Source organism: Dipodomys spectabilis, unplaced genomic scaffold (genome assembly GCF_019054845.1).
Source record: "Dipodomys spectabilis isolate Male_0828 unplaced genomic scaffold, ASM1905484v1 ptg000021l, whole genome shotgun sequence".
Taxonomy (NCBI): Eukaryota; Metazoa; Chordata; class Mammalia; order Rodentia; family Heteromyidae; genus Dipodomys; species Dipodomys spectabilis.
In genome coordinates, this window is record NW_024870698.1 from 8,145,761 (window position 1) to 8,166,838 (window position 21,078).

A 21,078-nucleotide genomic window follows, 5' to 3' on the forward strand; every position below is an offset into this window, starting at 1 on the left:
TTACTTTAGGCCATTCTATGTTAAGTAGGCTTGTCATTCTTCAGGGCCAAGACAGACTGATAGAGATATGAGGGTTTATGAAACTGAAGAGACCATTGACTTGGAAGAAAAATTTCCAACTTGGAAGATAGCTGATTTTTTTTGTGCTGGTCCAGGAGCTTGAACTAAGGGCCTGGGTGTTGTCCCTGAACTTCTTTTTGCTCAAGGCTAAGCATTTTACACTTGAGTCACAACTCCATTTCTGGCTTTTTGGTAGGTTATTGGAAATAAGACTTTCATAACGGGCACTGGTGGCTCAAATCTGTAATCCCAGCTACTTAAGAGGCTGAGATCTGAGGACAGTTCTAAGCCTGCTGGGCAGAAAAGTCCATGCAATGTTTATCTTCAATAAACTACTCAGAAAAAGCCAGAAGTGGTGCTGAGGCTCAATTGGTAGAGCGCTAGCCTTGAGTACAAAGAAGCTCAGGGACTGGCAAAAAAAAAAAAAAAAAAAAAAAAGACTTTTATAAACTTTCCTGCTCAGGCTGGCCTCAAACCATGATCTTAAGATGTCAGCCTCCTAAAAAGCTAGGATTGTAAGTGTGAGCTACCTACCAGTGCCCAGCAAAAATATCTAATTTCTAAACTGCTGCCAACATGCTTTACAAAGGCCAGAAAGCAGCTTCTATTTTAATAAATATTTTACAGTCTTAAGTAAGGAAATAAGGAAATAAAATCTGCAGATTCAAGGAAGACAACTAGCTATAGGAAAGCTAAGATCCACTGGCACCTGAAGTACCAAACTTTCAGGTAAACACGACAGGTTTTCTGTGTATAGAAATCATCATCTCATGCCTCTGAACATATACAGTGTCAACAAAGATCTGTCTTCTCTTGGCTAAAACATCTATGACTATGATGATTACTTCTAGAAATTTCTAAAAATAATTTTAACCTTATTGTATAAACCTCTGTTGCCAGGTTGACTGAGATATAATTTACATATAGTAAAATTTCAAATGTCCACTTCTATGAATTTTAACAAACTTAACAGCCATGAAACCATTTCCACTGTTGAGATATAAAACAGCTCACCACCCCCAAAAGGCCCCCTCCTCCACACCTAGTCTCTCTTTTCCTATCCCTATTTTCTGTCTTTTCCAGGACTGCAGCATATAGGTAAAGCCATGTAATATGGAGTCTTTCAGTTGGGCTCATTTCATTTATCATAATGCATGTGAGAGTCATTATTTTGTTGCATATGTCAGTGGTTTGTTCCTCTTTATTGCTGAGTATGGATATACCAGTTTGTTTATCTACTCATCAGATGATGGGTTTTTGGGTTATTTCCAGGTTTAGGCAATTATGAGCAGAATCATTATAAACATTCATATATATAGATTTTTATAGACTTAAGCTTTCATTCTCAAGCAAAACAGCTAGAAGTAGGATGGCTGCTTTATATGGTAAGTATATGTTTAACTTTGTAAGAAACTGCCAGAGAGTATTCCAGAATGGCTGCACCACTTTATATTCCTATCAGTAGTATCAGTGAGTTCAACCTGAAAGAGACCTAGCTAGTAGCACTGTCAGGGTACTTTTAAAGTTTTGTTTCTTTTTAAACATTAGCACTTCCAATAGGTATGTAGTGGTATCTCATTGTTTTAATTTGCATATCCCTAATGACTACTGAACATCATTTTCTCTATCATACAAACCTTAAGGAATATCCTCCCAATAAAAATAAACTGGTTCCCCATAGAAATATTTAACAGGGGGAAGAGGACTGAGGCACAAAAAATTTTAATTTCTATTATGTATTCATCATAAAGTTGTTAGAGGATCTATACGATAATATATTTGAAAATATTTCAAAATATGTAAAGTAGATCTTAGGGATTGCTAATAAGTACCATAACATTATATACCTATCAAAACTGCATCAGGAGCCCTGGCTCATCCAGATAGTGGTGAGTAAAACACCAATCTAACTTTCCCTGCCAACACTGTCTCCATCTACTATTCTGGAATTACTCTGATTTAAACTAGTTTTCATGTGTTAGAGATGAAGTCCAGTTTGTTTAGGGCTTTTTGTTATTGGTTTGTTTATTTTTGTTTTTTTGGGTTTGTTTTTGGTTTTGTTTTTTTTGCCAGTCCTGAGGCTTGAACTCTGGGCTGGGGCAAAATCCTTGAGCTTCTCTTTTTGCTCAAGGCTAGCACTCTGCCACTTGAGCCACAGAAGCACTCCCAGCTTTTTTCTGTGTTATGTGGTACTGAGGAATCAAACCCAGGGCTTCATATATGTGACACAAACACTCTACCACTAAACTACATTTCCATCCTGAGTTTGTCGTGTTGCTCTGGCTGGCCTCAAACTGCTGGGCTCAAGCAATCCTAATGTTCCAGCATCCCAAGAGGCAGGACTACAAGCACATATCAGCATGCCCTTTCTCCTCATAGCCAATATAATCAATGCGTTCAGCATTCTAACAATAACAAGGAAGAAAAATTATTTTAGTAGGATCATCTAATCAACTTCTACCTAGTTATTCCTCCTGTGATGGGCATCTCACAACTTAATTTTTGTTGTTATTGTTTTGTTTGTTCGTTTTGGCTAGGCAGGTGCTCTGCCACTTAAGCCACAGCAACAACCCTTTCTTGATTCAATTATTTTTCAGATAAGATCTTGCATTTGTACTGCAGGCCAGCTTTGGACCTCAATCCTCCACTTACCCCTCCCATACATTTAGGATTCTGTTTTTTTAGATGGGGTTCTTACTAAATTTTTGTCCACAATCCTTCTGATCTGTTCCTCTCAAAATGATAGGATTATCAACATAAGACACCACACCTGGCCCAAAATAAACCTTTAGCCTTCCAAAAACTAAACAGAAAATCTATCTATTCTCTTTAAGAACCTCTATCTTTATATGATAATTTTAATGAATAAGAATACCTGGCCTGGGTGCTGATGGCTCATGCCTGTAATCCTAGCTACTCAGGAGGCTGAGATCTAAGGAATGGTTCAACCACCATCCCAGGCAGAAAAGCCCTCGAGACTGTTATCTCTAATAAACAACTCAGGAAAAGCCACAAGTGGCACTGTAGCCAAGTGGTAGACCACTAGCTTTAAGCACAAAGAGGCTCAGAGATAGCACCCAGGTCCTGAGTTCAAGCCAAGACTCGTTTAAAAAACAAAAAAAGAATTTCTGATGCAGGAGATTCTCAAAGAAATCAATCAACCAGTCAATCAACAGTCCTCAGATATTCTTCAGAATATCTGAAAAGACAAAATGACTAAATGAAAACCAGATTTGGGTAAATCCCCTAGGACCACATAAGGATGGACATTTGAAGCACTGTGCTAGTCAAGAGCATTATTATTTTACACCTAAAGGAGAACTTACCTTTCTTTCCTTTAACAGCTTCTTATAGCCATTTGATCCAAGTGATAACAGAGTAATAAGGACATCTAAAGAAGGAGAAGCTGAAGCTCTTCCTGAAATAAAGATGGACACGTTACATTAAGAGGATGGGTGGGGGAGACTTTTTAGACATTAAATTTTGGGTGTGTGTGCTGGTCCTGGGGCTTAAACTTAGAGCCCATATGCTGTCCTTGAGTGGTAAACCCTTAAGCCACAGCTCCACTTCCAGCTATCTCTTTTTTGTGGTTATTTGGAGATAAGAGTCTCAAGGACTTCCCAGCCCATGTCCGCTTCAAACAACAATCTAAGATCTCAACCTCCTGAGTAGCTAAAATTGCAGGCATGAGCCACCAGGACCTGGCAACGTTAAGGTTTTTTTTTCTGTTGTTTTTAATAAAAGCCTATGTATGAATAGATTTTTGTTTGTTAGCTACTTTTTCTGAGGAACACTTTATTTATTTACCTGGATACATCTTGCTGATTTCCTGAATGAAGGACTCATTAAAGCCAGCAATTATAGCGCCACCTACTGGAACCATAAAATTTTTGTCCAAACTCTGAACGAAAGCATCTATTCTACCAACCCGAGCTCCCTAGAATCAAATGACATGTAATATTTCATATTAGTTGCCAGGGTAGAAAACAACTGCTATTAACAAATAAGCATCACAATAAAAAAGATAAATACTTTAGGTGAAGGCTATGTTAGTTAGTCTGAACTGTTTCACAACACACATTTTTCAAAACATCCTAACATGTACTATAGATACAACAGCTTAATTTACCAGTAAAACAATGTATAGAAGCTGAGCACTGGTGGCACATGCCTGTAATTTTAGCTACTCAGGAGGCTGAGATCTAGAGGATGGAGGTTCCATACTAACACTGGGCAGAAAAGTATGACAGACTCCAGCTGTAGCTATCAAAAAGCTGGACTGGAGGTGTGGCTCAAGTGGCAGAATACCAGCAATGAGCAACAAATCTGAGTGAACTCAAGACCCTGAGTATCAGCCTACTATCAGCAAAAACTAAAAAAAAAAAAAAAAAAAACAGATTAAAGATTGTTATTTTCTTTGTATGTATGCATTGTTTTTCAGTATTAAACCATGCTTTGAAATGATGTTCCTTATAAGCAGAACTGTGTAGTACACAATGCTTTCACACATTAACTGTTAGTCCTCACAACAACCTTGTAAAGTGGGCAGGTTTTCATTGTCAGTTCAACTGGCAATTTTACTGAAACAGAGGTTCCTACTTTATATCTGGACTAAGAAAGAATGGATTCCCCAGGCCTCTGTGACCTTTTATTTGAAAATACATGTCCACAGTGACTCCTCCAAGTATTAAGCAGTGAGTTCAAGAGTGGCTACTATAGAGCTGGGAAGGTGGCTCAGTGGTAGAGTGCATGCCTTGCATGCGCTGAGGCCCTAGGTTCGATTCCTCAGCACCACATAAGCAAAAAGAAAAAAGCTGGAAGTGGCACTGTGGCTCAAGTGGTAGGAGCGCTAGCCTTGAGCTGAAGAGCTGAGGGACAGCACCCAGGCCCAGAGTTCAGGCCCCATGACCGGACCAAAAAAAAAAGAGTGGCTACTATAGACCATACGCCAACTAAGTTACCAAATAGATACTTAAGTGCTATCATTTGATGGTTGGACAACCTATTGTCTTTTCTTTTTTTCAGTTTTATTTTTGCAGGGCTGGTGGCAGATCCTAAGGTCTCCTGCATGTTAGGCAGAGACTCTACCTTGAGCGACTCCCAGACCCTCAACCTACTACATATATGACACCGTGAACAAGCTCTCCCACCACTACATATATGACACTGTGAACAAGCCCTCCCACCACTACACACATGACACTGTGAACAAGCTCTCCCATGACTGCATATATGACACTGTGAACAAGCCCTCCCACCACTGCTCAGATAACAAAAGCAAAATCTTATTTTTAACATCAACTAATGGAAGTTTTATTTGTGTACTCTTGGCAATTCCAAAGCAATGTTTCAACATAACTCATACTCCTTAATGCAACTATCTTCGATGATCTCATTCCACTGCAAATGAACTTCAAATGAAGATCTTATATTCTGGCAAAAAAATCCTGAACACTTACCTACTGGAAATGTAAAACTAAATTCTGGTCTCCAGCCAATGTAGTCTATGACCTTCTATCTAATGTGCTTCAATTTTCTCCTCTTAAAAATAGAGATACTATCTAAATTTCAACTAAGATAGGTTTTTGCTTTATCTATAGCCACAGATTTTCAATCTGTATTCACAATCTACATTCCTATTAATATTATAACCACATTTGACCTTCATTTTCACATTCTCTTTCTACCTCAGGGGGAATGGAAGGTGCAGAGAGCTGGCCTAATCTGAGAGACCAGATCCAGGCAACAAGTAGAGCAGCAGCAAAAGCAGGGAAGGAGAGAAGACTACACAGAGGCTATCACGTGGCTATTTAAAGCTTAACTTACCTTTGCTACTCTTACTTCCTAATAAACTACTATCAGAAAATTCCACCCTATCTCAGGAAAACAGAAAGAAGCATAGGTGACTAATAGACTAGGTAAGTAACTAAAAAAAAAAAATGTACCAAGTAGAAGCAATGAAAATTAGTAGCATCTGGGGTTGCCTTTACTATAAAAAGCTTCCCGAGAGAAACATAAACTAAAAACATGAACTTTAAGTACAACAGACTGTGATAGGACCCTTTAATAACTAAAACTGGACACAAAAAGCAGCCGGGAAGGTGGCTCAGTGGTAGAGCGCTTGCCTTGCATGCTTGAGGCCCTAGGTTCAATTCCTCAGCACCACATAAACAAAAAAGAAAAAAGCCGGAAGTGGCGCTGTGACTCAAGTGGTAAAGCACTAGCCTTGAGCTGAAGAGGGACAGCGCCCAAGCCCAGAGTTCAGGCACCATGACCGGACCGCCCCCCCCCCCAAAAAAAAAAAAAACAAAAACAAAAAAACAACCAAAAAACCACAAAAAGCAGCACACTCTGGCAAGGAACAAGCAGGCCAGAATCTCTTGTGTACATTAACAAAGGTTACCACTAAGGAGGAAGAAAGAATAGGAGGAACTGAGGTGGAATAGGAAACAGGCCATTGTCTTCATATGAGGTAGAGTTGCCATTTTACTCGCAGAGCACACATGTGAGCACTTACCACACACCACCACACTGTGTCCTAGGTTGTAGAGATAGCAGCAGTGAACAAAGCACATAAATGTCCATATAATTATTATTTCCAGGAACCTGTGCCTGGTACATGCCTGCAATCCTAGCAACCTGGGAGGCTGAGGCAGGAAGATAACAAATTTGAAGCCAGACTGGACATAGTAAGACTTTGTTTCAAAATAAAAATTAAGGGCCAGTGATGTAGCTCAGTGGTAAACATTTGGCTAGCACGCAAGAGGTTCTGGATTTGCTCCCTAGTAACACACACACACACACACACACACACACACACACACACACACACTGCGGGAATGTACTGCTTATTGTGTGTCAGGCACTGTTCTAAACATTTTACATTTAACAGTCACAGTAACTACATGAGGTAGATGCCACTACAACACCTGTTTTACAGATGACAAATTAGACACAATGAAATTAAAGTGACATGCCCAAGATCAGCTAAGATTAAAACCCAGGCAATTAAAGGGCCTGACTGAAGTTAACCAAGCAATCCATAACACAGCAGGGACTACAATCTAGATGAAGAAGCCATGCTGTTTGGGTTTTTTTTAACTGTATTTTTTTGTCTTTTCTTTTTTGGTACTGGGGATCGAACCCAGGACGTTGCACTTGCTAGGCAAGCGCTTTGCCACTGAGCTACATCCCAGCCCAGAAGCCATGCTTAAAAGATAAAAAGTATTACTCCTCTGGCACTTCCTCTATTTCTATCTATTCAGGCCAAAACCTTTATTGTCCCTGAATTCTCATACCCTACAGCACAATCTTAATAAAAAAACAAAAACAAAACCTAAGCTCTCAGAAAGTATATGATCTCAGTATTTCTTTTTTTTAAATTTTTTTTTATTGTGAGAATACCGTACAGAGGAGTTACAATTACATGGGCAAGATAACAAGTACATTTCTTTTATTTTTATTTTTTTTTATTGTGAAAATGCTGTACAGAAGGGTTACAATTACATGGGCAAGATAATGAGTACATTTCTTATCAAGCATTGTAGCCTCCTCCTTTGTTTCCCCTTCCCATCTCTTCCCATCCTCCCCCTACCCCCACCCAATCCTCCCGCTCCCCCCCCCCCCCACCCCAAACTCAGTATTTCTTACAACCTCCACAGCTGTTGCTCTGGCCCCAGAAAGCCAACATACCTCATATGGACTGTGACAACAGCCACGCGTGCAGCATCAAATAAAATCCCAAATCCTATCACACCTCAAATTTCCACCACCACAGTTCCCTCGTTTCTCACAGCCCAGCCACACAGGCCTCTTACTAGTTCTCACACGCTAGAGCATACTCCTGTCCTGGTGTCTGGACACGTGTTTACCCTGGAGTTGGTTTCTCTCACTTTTTCACTTCATTCAGGACTCTGGCAGATTGATCACTACTCCATGTAATCTGGTTATCTTTCCCTCTCCCTCAAACACAAGAGAACTGAGCCAGGCCTGCCATACTTAGTATTGACCATGTGCTTCCAAAGCTACAGTACTCCTGGATGGATTCACAGCTGTGTCCCCAGCTCATGCCTGAGTGCCTGTACACAGTGAGAATCCAGTAACTACTTGTAAAACAAACTCACAGTCAGGTCTGTAAATAGTAATGTCTATCTTGCTCAAAGTCTTCAAAAGTAAAGTTGCTGCTACCCACACTTTTGAAGTTTCGTATAAAAATACACAGGTGGGTTTTTTTTGTTTGTTTTTTAATAATACTACCATGTCTCTCTCTATTAATCTGTCTCAACATCCTCTGAATCTCCAAAATTAGTCAGAAGTCAACTTTTCCAGTCTGAATATACATACCAGAATACCCTATCTACTCAGATTCAGTCAGCTGGGACATCCTCTAAAAAACTGCAAAAATTCTTAACTGGGCACCTATGGCTCATGCCTGTAATCCTAGTTACTCAAGAGGCAGAGATCTGAGGATTGTGGTTGGAAGCCAGCCCAGGCAGAAATGTCCTTGAGATTCTTATCTCCAATTAACCACCAAAAAGTTGGAAGTGGAGCTATGGCTCAAGTGATAAGAGTGCTAGCCTTGAAAAAAAAAATCATCAGGAACAGCACTTGGGTCCTAGGACTGGCACACACAAAAAAATGTTTTAGTTACAGTTCTTTCTACACTGACTAACTGGTTATTGCAACACTTTTACCTCAAGAAAAAAGACTTGCAGTTTTAGTACTTTGTTCATAAATGAGAGATACAGATTCTGGAGTTACACTGAACTAGATGGCCTCTTGGGTAGTTATGGTTCCCAGGCAAGTCACTTGACCCCACTGAGTTTGATTCTTCATATATAGATGGGAACAGGAAGTAGAACTGTGGCTCAAGTTGTAGAGCCCTAGCCTTTAGCTAAAAAGCTCAGGGACCCGGGCTTGGAAGGTGGCTCAGTGGTAGAGCGCTTGCCTTGCATGCATGAGGCTCTGGGTTCGATTCCTCATCACCACATAAGCAGGAAAAAAAAAAGCCAGAAGTGGAGCTGTGGCTCAAGTGGTAGAGCGCTAGCCTTGAGCTGAAGAGCTGAGGGACAGTAACCAGGCCCAGAGTTCAGGCTCACGACCGAGCCCCCCTCAAAAAAATAAAAACAAACAAACAAACAAAAAAAACAAGCTGTATGTAGTTGTTCACACCTATAATACCAAGCCTACTGGAGGTAAAGGTAGGGTGATTATGGTGTATGAGCTGGTTTCTAGCCCCAAAGGCTAAAAAGTCCTTATCTGAAAGCCAGGAGTAGAGAGAGCACTTGCCTAGCAAGTACAAGACCCTGAGTTCAAATGTCAGTGTTGCCAAAAGGAGAAAAACCAGTGGTATCATCATTTAACCTATTACTAGGTTAGAAAGAATAATAGTAACTATTGCTATTAAGACTGTAAAACATTGGGGCTGGGATGGTGGCTCAGTGGTAGAGTGCTTGCCTTGCATGCATGAGGCCCTGGGTTCGATTCCCCAGCACCACATAAGCAAAAAGAAAAAAGCTGGAAGTGGCGCTGTGAGCACTAGCCTTGAGCTGAAGAGCTGAGGGACAGCACCCAGCCCCAGAGTTCAAGCCCAATGACCAGACCCCCCCCCCAAAAAAAAGACTGTAAAACATTGCTGATCATAATCATTTCAATTTAAGACTTCATAATGTAGAAGACTCTGTCTTAAAACTAATGAACATGGTAAAACAGGAAACGAGGAAAGAAAATGCAAGCAAGTAGGAGGAAAGTACAGTCCCCGGAGGTGTGGTTCAAGTGCTAGAACAACTGATTAGCAAGTCTAAGTTCAAACTACAGTACCATGAAAAAAGAGAGGAGTGTGATTTTTAGATAAGGGGTCCGCGAAAGTCTAGGTGACTTAAAGCAAACAAGATAAGAAGCCAAGTATACACTCAAAGAGCAATCCAGGTAGTGAGGGACAGACAGGCTGAGCAGGTATGCACAGGAAACATGGTGAAGGGCAGCTAGAGCAGGGCAGCTGAGTGGGCAGGCAAGCCGCAGAGGCCTGCACACAAAGCCACAGCTCTGTCATTCTGATTGGGTTGGTAAATGTGGGCATACTTTCAAAGTTAAAACTAAAACGGATGTCTATGTCTAGCTGCTAATAATATTAAAAACACAGAAGAGCCACCTACTCCATAGCTATATGCTAGAATGTTGACAAACTAGGTACTTTTCAGTCTAGGATAATAAGGTAAAATGATTGCTTAAATACAGAATATAATGATCCTATAATTCAATGTATTAGAAAATTAAAAACATAAATGTAATATTTCTATGTTGATTATGGGCTGCCAAAGTCATTGTCTAATTACCACCACACTACCAAGGAATAATGACTTACTTAGAAAATAATACAAGTTTTTAATGCTCCCTTAAAAGATAATGCTAAGAAAACTGCCTTAACTAGATTAGTTTGTGAGAAAATAACAATCCTGAACTATGGTAAAATCTCCACTTTCTGACACAGCTTTAGACTGTCTTACCTGCTGAATGAGATGCATGCACTTGGAAGACTGCACTCCATAAGCATTGTTGACTATATGTGGAATGCCATAATTAGCACAAATCACAGCCAGTTCTTCTAATCTATAAACATAAATATTCAATAGAAAGACATACTCACACTGTGTTTTATAAATTATGTGGAGACTCTTTTTTTAATTTAATAGTCAATCTTAATGTATTCCAAAGGGAAGAAAATAATGAACTGAAATTTTTTCTGTAGTAACTCAGCATACCTCAGCAGCTTGGAGAGGTGCAACAATCACTTTAAGACAACCATAAACACTGCTTACATTAATAGTACAGATAAATGAGGAAAAGTATATTTATAAAAATGTACCTTTCTTGGGGCCAGGGGGAGGGGGGGGAGTGGCTCAGTGGTAGAGTGCTTGCCTTGCATGCTTGAGGCCCTGGGTTCGATTCCTCAGCACCACATAAGCAGAAAAAAAAAAGCCGGAAGTGGCACTGTGGCTCAAGTGGTAGAGTGCTGGCCTTAGGCTGAAGAACTGAGGGACAGCGCCCAGGCCCAGAGTTCAGGCCCCATGACCAGACATACACACACACAAAAAAAATGTACCTTTCTTTACCTTCCTCATGTAATTGTAACCCCTCTGTACGGTATTTTCACAATAAAAAAAAGTACCTTTCTTACATGCAAAGCAAGATTGGTGGGAGGGCAATATTGGAGGTGGAACTTAGGGCCCTGTACTTGCTAGACAACTACTCATTTGAGCCACATCTCCAGCCCAAGAAGATGATGTAAAAGGACCTTTCATAAAGCAGCATGCTCTCTAATGCTTTTGGTTATTTACCATATTGTAGCTAGTAGCTGCACAATAATTAAAAACATGCAGAAATCTTAAGTAACCTCATATGATTCATGCATATAATCCTAGTTACTCAAGAGGTAGAGATCTGGAGGATGTCAGTTCAAGGCCAGCCTTCAGCAAGTCCCCATCTCCAATTAACTAGCAAAAGTAAGGGCTGGAGGAGTGGCTCAAGTGATAAAACACCAACTAAACAAGTGCAAGGGCCTGAGTTCAAACCTCAGTTCAGTACCAAAAAAAAAAAAACTTTTCTTTCACAAAATAAAAGAAATTGGAAGTACAGCATTTTAATATAAGTTCTTTCAAAATAATATATTTTAAATGTACATGATGGTCTTATAACCAAGTCATATTACATTTTAGCAGACGTAAACTAATGTTTTAAAACTACAAATAGGAATAAGATTATTATATTCATCGGAGTTTTCAATTTTCTTCTGGTGAAAGTGTATGAATTAAATACTCATTTTATTTTCATAAACCTCACAAATTATTATGGAATTCCTTTTGCTACTGAATCAGATGATGCCTTTCTATCAGATGACGGAAAACATACATGTACTTTCTTCATAGGATAAAAGATTTCCTCAATATATGTGATCTAGTAAAAACATTCCTTAGCAAAGAACTTCCTTGAAATAAGGCACCATAATAATATGAAGGTTCTGTTTTAAAAAGGAAAAAATATCACATATACTTTCAAATCATCTGTGCTAATCTGAAGTGCTAATAATTAGAAGGTGTAAAAGGCATAAAATGGAAGGAATTTCAAGAGAATCACACCACACTTCATTAGAAGCTAATTTTAGGTGTTTATCACTGGGAAGAAATACCACCCTACATTGAGCATTTCTTTCAAGTAGATTTCCTTTACTCCCCATTCAAATAATAAAGACAAAATACATATTATACTCATTAAAATTAAGACTACAAAGGAGTTTCACTTAATGTAAAGAAATAAAAGCATAGTTTTAAAATTCAATAAAATCAGAAATTCAAACATCCTGCTAACTCTTAACTGTGCATCACCATTTTTGATAATGTGATTTATTTCTATCACATTAAAATCTCCAAAGACAAAAGATGTTTATTTAATATTCCAATGTGAGGGGCTGGAAAGGTGGCTCAGTGCTTGCCTCGCATGCATGAGGCCCTGGGTTCGATCCTTCAGCACCATATAAACAGAAAAGGCTAGAAGTAGCAGGGTGGTTCAAATGGTAGAGCACTAGCCTTAAGCTGAAGAGGTGAGGGACAGTGCCCAGGCTTAGGGTTCAAACCCCACAACCAAAAAAACAAAAAAAATTTCAACGTAAATTTAAAAAGACTGGTAAGTAATGAATAAATCACTCAAGCATACGTGACATGATCTTAAAACAGAGTTCACAGGTTCATGAATATAGCAAGGTAAGTTTTCAAGAGATGGCTTTTAAATTCTCTCTTAAAATCTGCCTATCAGATAATAAAAACTAACATGCATTCATTTCTTTTTTTGGTCGGTCGTGGGGTCTGAACTCTGGGCCTGGGTGCTATCTCTCAGCTCTTCAGCTCAAGCTCTACCACTTGAGCCACAGTGCCACTTCCGGCTTTTTCTGCTTATGTGGTACTGAGGAATCGAAGCCAGGGCCTCATGCATGCAAGGCAAGCACTCTACCACTGAGCCACCTTCCCAGCCCACATGCCTTCATTTCTACCAAATAATAAAATTCATTGAGAACCAAAGCACACTTTGATGTAATAAGAAAAGCCCAAAATCGGTGTCTTACAAATTATTTGCACTTCTATTCAAGATGTTAAAAGTAAAACAAAAACAGAGCTACTGTCAGAAACAGAAACCTGTATTAATAGACTTAATTAATAGAGTCTTTTAGGAAGAAAAATGTGTGACTACAATTTATTTAGAAAAATTTACTTAGAAAAGTAAATTTTTTTCCCTGCTCTTGCTTTTATTTTCTTAAATATTTATATGATTAAAAAATGCAGAAAACCACTGTATACACCTACTACACATAAGTTAATCTTCCAAGTTAATCCTAAAATTTTCCATTTAGAATCTGTTAATACTGATAATTCCTAAATATGAAGATTTTAAGATCAAAGCAGTGGAAATAGAAAAGGAAAAAAACCCCACCAAATCCAGGATATGGCTTGAAAAGAAACTTCTATTAAACAACAAGAGATGCTAAGAGACTAGAGACAGGCTCAAGAGCAAGCAGACCGACAGACTGCATCTACTGGAGAGAGTTCTCCATCTCCCATACTAGTTTTACCTTCTATATCAGATATTTCTTGCCAAAGTCAACATATTTTCTTAGGACAGTCAGTTCACTATTTACTATTGAAGCTAGTTAAGCAAAGTTGAGAATTATTATGCAGCATTTTATTTTAAAAACTGAAGAAGATCAAAAGGTCAATATTCATAAATCATTTACCTATCAGGCACCCTGGGAGCAAAACAGGATGTAGTGGAATGAATACACAAAATGTAATCAGGCCCCAGTTCCTGGACTTTAGCCTCTACCGCTTTCAGGTCGGTGCGTAGCTCATCACCTTCCAAAAGATTTTCTATTACCACAGGCTCAAAACCTAAGCAAGCCAACCAGAAATCTACATGTTAGTATGAACTGGAGTACAGGAAGCTCCTAGAGCTCTAGCAAACAGTATTAGTCCACACAGAACTCTATTTGTTTTGACCACTAATAAAAACCTGGCTACATACCGACATTAGTCAAAAGCCAGTCAAAATAATGTGAAAAACCACTAGATAATTAAGACTACAAAACTTTTCTAATGCAATAAGATGACAAAAAATACAAGTTCTGGAAAGTAAGAAAAACAAATGTTAAATGGATGTCTACAGACATAAAAACATAGACATCAGTATCAGAAAAATCAGTAGTTCCATTCATTTTGTCCCAGAAAAGTAAATCTGTTCATTCTCTGACAATATTTCAACTTTACTTTAGAGTTCACTTTATTTCAAAGGTGGACATAAAAATAATATAATCCAGTATGAATACCTTAATGAAAACTGTAATTTCAGTAGCCAGAGGATGAGGCTCACAAAGCCTTCTATAATTTAAATGCATATAAATATAAAAAGTTTCTTAAATATTCAGTTGCAGTAGCACCTTGACTAGCATATAATTAAAAGTCCCCCATAAATAATAATTATGTAAACTTTTAATGGTAAAGTATCCAGGTATCCATAAATTTAAAAGTTATATAAGGCAAAATATACTCTAAATTTTGTCATGAATAGTTTAGCACAACTTCTATGAAAGGGCATATGGAAGAGATCTAGATCAGCTACTCACTCACTCACACACCCATCTTTCCATAAAGAATGTGAGCTTTCCCACAGAGGCATACCAAATATTACATGTACCACTTCTCTTCCTTTACCTGCAGTGATCATGGATTTAAAACAAGATTTCTGGTCTATCCGTGGCCAAATGATGTACTTTGCCTTTGGTCTTTTGTGTCGCAATGTTAAGAAACACAGTGTTAGACTCATACCAGTTGCCATAGGAACTACAAAGCAATTGGCCACTGTATGAACACCTGTAAATAAAAGAAGTAAAACAGAATTAGGTATCCCACCAAAGAACCAGTATCCATCTTTTTTGTATTTTGTTTTTGTTTGTTTTGGGGGCTTGCTTGAGCCTAGTGCCTGGGTACTTTTCCTCAGCGTTTTTTTTTTTTTTTTTTTCACAAGAATGGTGCTTTAGCTACCTCTTGAGCCACACTGCCACTTCCAGCTTTTTTGATGACTAATTGGAGATAAAGAAGTCTCATAGACTTTCTTATCCAGACTGACTTAAAAACTGATCCTCAAGGGCTGGGAAGGTGGCTCAGTGGTAGACAGCTTACCTTGTATGCATGAGGCCCTGGGTTGGATTCCTCAGCACCACATAAGCAGAAAAAGCCAGAAGTGGTGCTGTGGTTCAAGTGGTAGAGCACTAGCCTTGAGCTGAAGAGCTGAGGGACAGCGCCCAGGTCCAGAGTTCAAGCCCCACAACCAACAACAAAAACAACTGGCCCTCAGATCTCAGCCTTCTGAGTAGCTAGGATTACAGGTATAAACCAGTGCCACAGGCTCTTGAAGAAATGATGCATCTCTTTTGTCAAATAGTAACAGTAATGTTTTTTCTGTATTTGCTCTCTGGAAGCTCATCCTCTGGGATTATGATTCTGACTTTCTTACCCTTAAGCAATTTCTATATGTGTGACCTTGCAAAGGTCACAAATATTCTTTCTTGGGAAAAGGCATTAATTAAAAATAAATAGGCAAAGCGTGTTGTCTAGCTACCAAATGTAATATGATTAAGATGGTATATACCAGCCAACTTTATGATATCCAAGACCAAAGAATTGGTAATTTTGTTCAAAAGACTAGAACCTGCAGCTTTTGGTTGCACAGCGGAAATATCACCAGATCGTCCAATTCCATGAATGAACCTAAATAAAAAAAATAGGCCAAAAGTTAGACAAATGCATTCAATATTCTAAGTAAGCCAATATATAAATATATAAGCACAATAAGCCAAAAAACAAGGCAGGCATGGTGACTCATATCTGCAATTCCAGCTACCTAAGAGGCAAAGGGAGAAGGACCACAGTTTGGGGCCAATTTGGGTAAGAAAGTTTGCAAGACCCTATCTCAACAAACTAGCCAGGCAAGGGTTCATGTCAATAATTCCAGATATGCAGAGGTACAGGTAGGAGGATCATGGACCAAGATCAGACTAGGCAAAAAGAGTGATACCCTATCTGAAAAAGAACTAAAAGCAAAAAGGGCTGGATGTGGGCTGGGAAGGTGGCTCAGTGGTAGAGCGCTTGCCTTGCATGCATGAGGCCCTGGGTTCAATTCCTCAGCACCACATAAGCAAAAAGAAAAAAGCCGGAAGTGGCGCTGTGGCTCAAGTAGTAGAGTGCTAGCCTTGAGCTGAAGAGCTGAGGGACAGTGCACAGGCCCAGAATTCAGGCCCCACAACTGGACCCAAAAAAAATAAATAAATAAACAAAAAGGGCTGGATGTATGGCCTGAATGGAAGAATGCTAATTAACTAACTGGAAGGCCCTAAGTTCAAAATCTCAGTACTGCCAAAAACAAATACCAGAGCCAATATTTGGTTATATTTCAAGAACTAATATGTGGAAAAATTTATTTAAATTGAAATAACTTCATCAACTGTGTTACAGTACCTAGTCTCTAAAGATGTCCAACATTAATAACATTAATTCCTTTTCTCCCTAGACCCATACCAAGAGACATGGTCTCACTCCATCTGGGTTGGCCATAGTTACTTGCGTGACCAGGAAGAGCTTACAGGAGTGACTATCTGGAACCAGTAGGCTAAGTCAGAAGCCCCGAGAGCTTTGGGCTTCACAAAGCACTTGTTCTTGGGGATTGCTCCATTATATGCCATGTTAGGAAGAGACTAACTCACAGAAGAAGGCATCTAAGCACCCAGACATATGAGGGGATCCCTTGAACCCTAAAGTGACTAAACTCTCAGCCAACATCTGACAACTGCACCAGAGACCCAAAACAACACTCACCCCTCTACGCCCGGTTAGCACAGAGAAATGTAAGAAATACTAACATTTTAAGCCATTAAACTGTTATGCAAGAATCGAAAACCAGAATATAGGCAACATTAGATTCCTTTTCTTTCCTTTGCCCCTAACCATATTATCAGTAGATTCAGTTTCAATGATATAACTGATGTTTCAAAATTTGTCCTAATCTTAAAGGTTAGATGCTTCCTGAAGAATACCATACAAATCCACGCACTCTAAATTAGGTGGTATTACACAATACCTAATGATACTTTTAAGATGGGTACCAGTAGCTCACACCTATAACCCTTGCTCCTCAGAAGTATGAGATCTGCAGGATCATAGTTTAAGAGGCCAGGTCAGGCTGAAAAGTCCATTGAGACTCTATCTCCAAAATAACCAGAAATAACCAGGTTGGAAGTGTGCCTCAAATAGTACAGTACCAGATACGTGAGCAAGCCAAACAAGTGTAAGGCCCTGAGTTCCAACTGCAATACAGCAAACAAACAAAAAAAAAGGTATTTTAGAATACTTAACATAAAAAAAAATCCTTGCTACCTGAAATAATTTATAATTTATAGCCAAATAGATCAGAAATTGTGTATGAGAGTATCACAGAACACTGCTGATATACCTCATTACCATCAAAACTCACATGTACAAAGCATTATTATCAGCTATGTTACAGCCCATTGTTAGAGAGTCTTTATAGTTGGTTTTCACTTCAGTGTTATTTTCACTTTAACAGTTTTGATTAAAATAAAAGTCTGTTATGATTTAAAATCATGGAAGATACGAGTTTTTGAGTTTCCACACATCTCAAAGAAAGGCTAGAAGACATAGAAATAAATGATCAGATTCACAATCAAAAATAGTAATTAAATGTTTAACAGAATTTATAGAAAACTTTTTGAAATAAGGAAAAAGTGACTTGAAAATTTAATATTGCAGCCAGGCACCAGTGGCTCACACCTATAATCCTAGCTACTCAAGAGGCTGAGATATGAGGATTGCAGTTCAAAGCCAGCCTGGGCAGGAAAGTCCATGACACTCTTATTTCCAATTAACCACTAAAAAAATGGGCTCAAGTGGTAGAGTGCTTGCCTTAAGCTGAGGAGCTGAGGGACAACGCCCAGGCCCAGAGTTCAAGCCTCATGTCTCTCAAAATTATAATAATAATATTGCAAAAAAAAGAGATTCTTATCAAATGGGACTCAACTCACATACTGATTGAGCAATGTTTTTAAAGTTCTAACTATAAACAAAACTGTGATGTTAAAAAAGAAATATGGAAACCTGTAAACAACTTTAATGTATATCAAACTCTTTTAAAAAATATATTTTTCTTTAAGTAACTGTACAAAGGGGTTACCATTCAACTTGTTTTCACTACTGGGATTTGAACTCAGGGCCTTGTGCTTGCTTGGCTTCCTTGCCTGGCTAGACCCGCTTCTCCAGCATATGTCAAGTTCTTATAAGATAAAAAAGGGGCTGGGAAGGTGGTTCAGTGGTAGAGCACTTGCCTTGCATGCCTGAGGCCCTGGGTTCGATTCCTCAGCACCACATAAGCAAAAAAAGAAAAAAGTCGGAAGTGGCGCTGTGGCTCAAGTGGTAGAGTGCTAGCCTTGAGCTGAAGAGCTTAGGGATGGTGCCCAGGCCCAGAGTTCAGGCCCCACGACTGGACCCCCCCCCCCCAAAAAAGAAAAAAAGTTCATTAGGTTAAAAGAATTTGGAACCTGTGCTGATGGCCATCTACAAAGGGTAACAATAACATACCAAATCTGGAGGTCTACTGTCTGGAGAAGAAGTTGTCCAGAGAAATTGTTTCCATCTTCCTGTGGAAACTGTATTTCCACATCCATTTGAATAGGGAAGAAGGGGCTGGTCCATGGACAACTTTATAATTTAGTGAGATGGATACCTCCACCACCCCTCTCCCCCACCCCGCAAAGACTCAAAAGTAAATGTTTTCAAATTTACTTCTTTTTAAAAAATAACATACCTGTAATGACGACGAGCAACTAATCCAGATGCCACTCTCCCTTCTCGTTCTCCCACACCACAATTGCCCAAGAAATTGTTGCTGTCCATGATAGCAAGTTCATGCAAAAAGAGTTCAAGTGTACTTTCATCCCAACCATCCTCTGGACATTTGCCCTAAAAAGAAAAGAGGAGAGAGGTGGAAGGAGGGAGGAGGGGAGGAAAGGAGGGTGGCAGGCAGGCAGGCAGGCAGGCCCGGGAGGGAGGTAGGCAGGGAGGAAGGGATGGAGGCAGGGAGGGAGGGATAGAGGCAGGGAGGCAGGCAAGGAGGAAATAGAGGAGGTGGAAGGCCGTATACTCAAGAAAAACAGGCTCCTCAAATCTTGCACCAATGTTACTTTACAACTCTGCTCAACAAGCAGGCTCAGACCCAAGTTGAGCCCTTGGAGGAAGCGCCAAGTGTCAGGGCCTGGCTCTGACCAGTGGTTAGCCTACCTGGACGAGGACGGCTCTCCCGGGCTCAAGCCCCGGGGTCCCCTCCACGAAGACCTCAACCCCGGTGTCCTAACCCGAGGCTGCCAAGCTCCAGAGCAAGGAAGACGCAGGGGCGCCAGCAGGCCTGGGGGTGCTCCCCCCGCCCCCCCCACCGGGGTCAGAGGGCTGCGGGCCGCACTGACCCCTGACCCTGTGACCCCTGACCTGGGAGCAGCTCTTTCTGGAAACTAGCTGGAGATCCAGCTGGAACTTTCCTTCCCGAGCGCCCCGGGGAGCGAGGCGAGGGGGCGCCCCACCGCACCCGCACCCTTCCCGGAGCGCACTCCTCCGGGGTACCTTCTCCAGGAGCAGCCGGACCAGGTGCTCGTGCGAGCGGCGGGCCTCGCAGCCCTGCCGCACGTACGCGGGCGACACCAGCCGCTCGCCCGCCGCGAAGCTGTCCCGGTTCATGACGGCGGCGGCGCCCGGCGCCCCGGGCGGGAGGACCGGAGACCCTCCCCTCACACCTCACACCGGACAGGCGGAAGCAGCAGGCCACTTGTCGCCCGGGAGGTACGGCAGGACCCGAGGGCCAAAAATCATACACAATCGCGGCTTTCCTGTGCACATGCGCAGAACACTGAACAGGCGCCCCCTGGGAAGCCGCTGGAACTTTGGAGCCTGCGCGAAAGCGTCCGCGCCTCGGGCTGGCCCTTGGGAGGGAGGGGAAGGCCTTAGAGAAGTTAGCCCCGCCTAGCTGCTTGGGATGGGCCTGGAACTTCCAGAAGGGATTTGTTACGTTGGTACTAGGGGAAAGAAGATTAAGGTGCCATTTGCCTGGGCTTCTCAAGAAAGAAAATTTCCTGATTCAGATTCCAGAACCCGCTCTTCATTATCACCTTCATCCATTTCAGCCTGGCAACTCTACGAGGTGATGATAGTGTCTCATTCCTTTCCTCCTTTGCTCTACAGAATTCTCAGCCATTACCTGACATGACTGGCATTTGTTCACACACACACACATTCACATGTCAGTGAATGTAAACTCTGTACCTGCGAAGCCTTGGATTTTGAAGTGGTATTCCAGAAACATCTGAAACACTGTTCTGAGTATAGTGGTAGTTAAAAAATATACAATTACATATCGAATTATTTTGATCATCCGACAACCTAGCTGTAAGTGATGGAGACAGTAAAAAGGTAGCACCCCGGTCTTCCGTTTCCTTTTAGTTTTCACCTCCGGTGAGTAACTCAGGGCATTGCTCTTACCCAGGTATGTACTAGAGGCCACTGGCACTGTTTCATATTTGGTTACAAGAGCTGTTACAATGCTTGTTACAATGCTAATTTTTTGGCTAGTTTTAAAATACAGTCTTTAAATATATAATCCTACAGTTAATGATATTTACTTCCCAGTTTACATTTTACCTCTACCTATATTCTTTAGGTTCTTTACACTCACTATATCTGTATAGTGTACATAAAATATAATGGTGGCCAAGTGCTGGTGGCTCATGCCTTTAATCCTAGCTGTTCAGGAGGCTAAAATCTGAAGATTACAATTTGAAGCCAGCCCAAGCAGACAAATCCCAGATACCCTTATCTTCAATTAAGTAGCAAAATGTCAGACATGGAGGTGTGACTCAAGTGG

General features: G+C 40.5%; 1 protein-coding gene across 2 annotated transcripts in view; it reads right to left on the reverse strand.

The window, feature by feature from the left end:
* Sepsecs (Sep (O-phosphoserine) tRNA:Sec (selenocysteine) tRNA synthase) overlaps nt 1–19,967 on the reverse strand; it is a 31,610-nt gene extending 11,643 nt beyond the window's left edge. The window contains exons 1-8 of one of the 2 annotated variants that reach the window (XM_042674739.1): nt 19,785–19,967; nt 18,976–19,130; nt 15,751–15,869; nt 14,814–14,972; nt 13,841–13,994; nt 10,566–10,668; nt 3,868–3,997; nt 3,387–3,478 (exon numbers count right to left, since the gene is read on the reverse strand). In XM_042674739.1, the coding sequence (XP_042530673.1) occupies nt 3,387–3,478; nt 3,868–3,997; nt 10,566–10,668; nt 13,841–13,994; nt 14,814–14,972; nt 15,751–15,869; nt 18,976–19,130; nt 19,785–19,898 (1,026 nt within the window). In that variant the 5' untranslated portion in view covers nt 19,899–19,967. The remainder of the gene's footprint in view (nt 1–3,386; nt 3,479–3,867; nt 3,998–10,565; nt 10,669–13,840; nt 13,995–14,813; nt 14,973–15,750; nt 15,870–18,975; nt 19,131–19,784) is intronic. The other variant, XM_042674740.1, reaches the window with a different exon arrangement.
* Nucleotides 19,968–21,078: the final 1,111 nt, after the last annotated feature.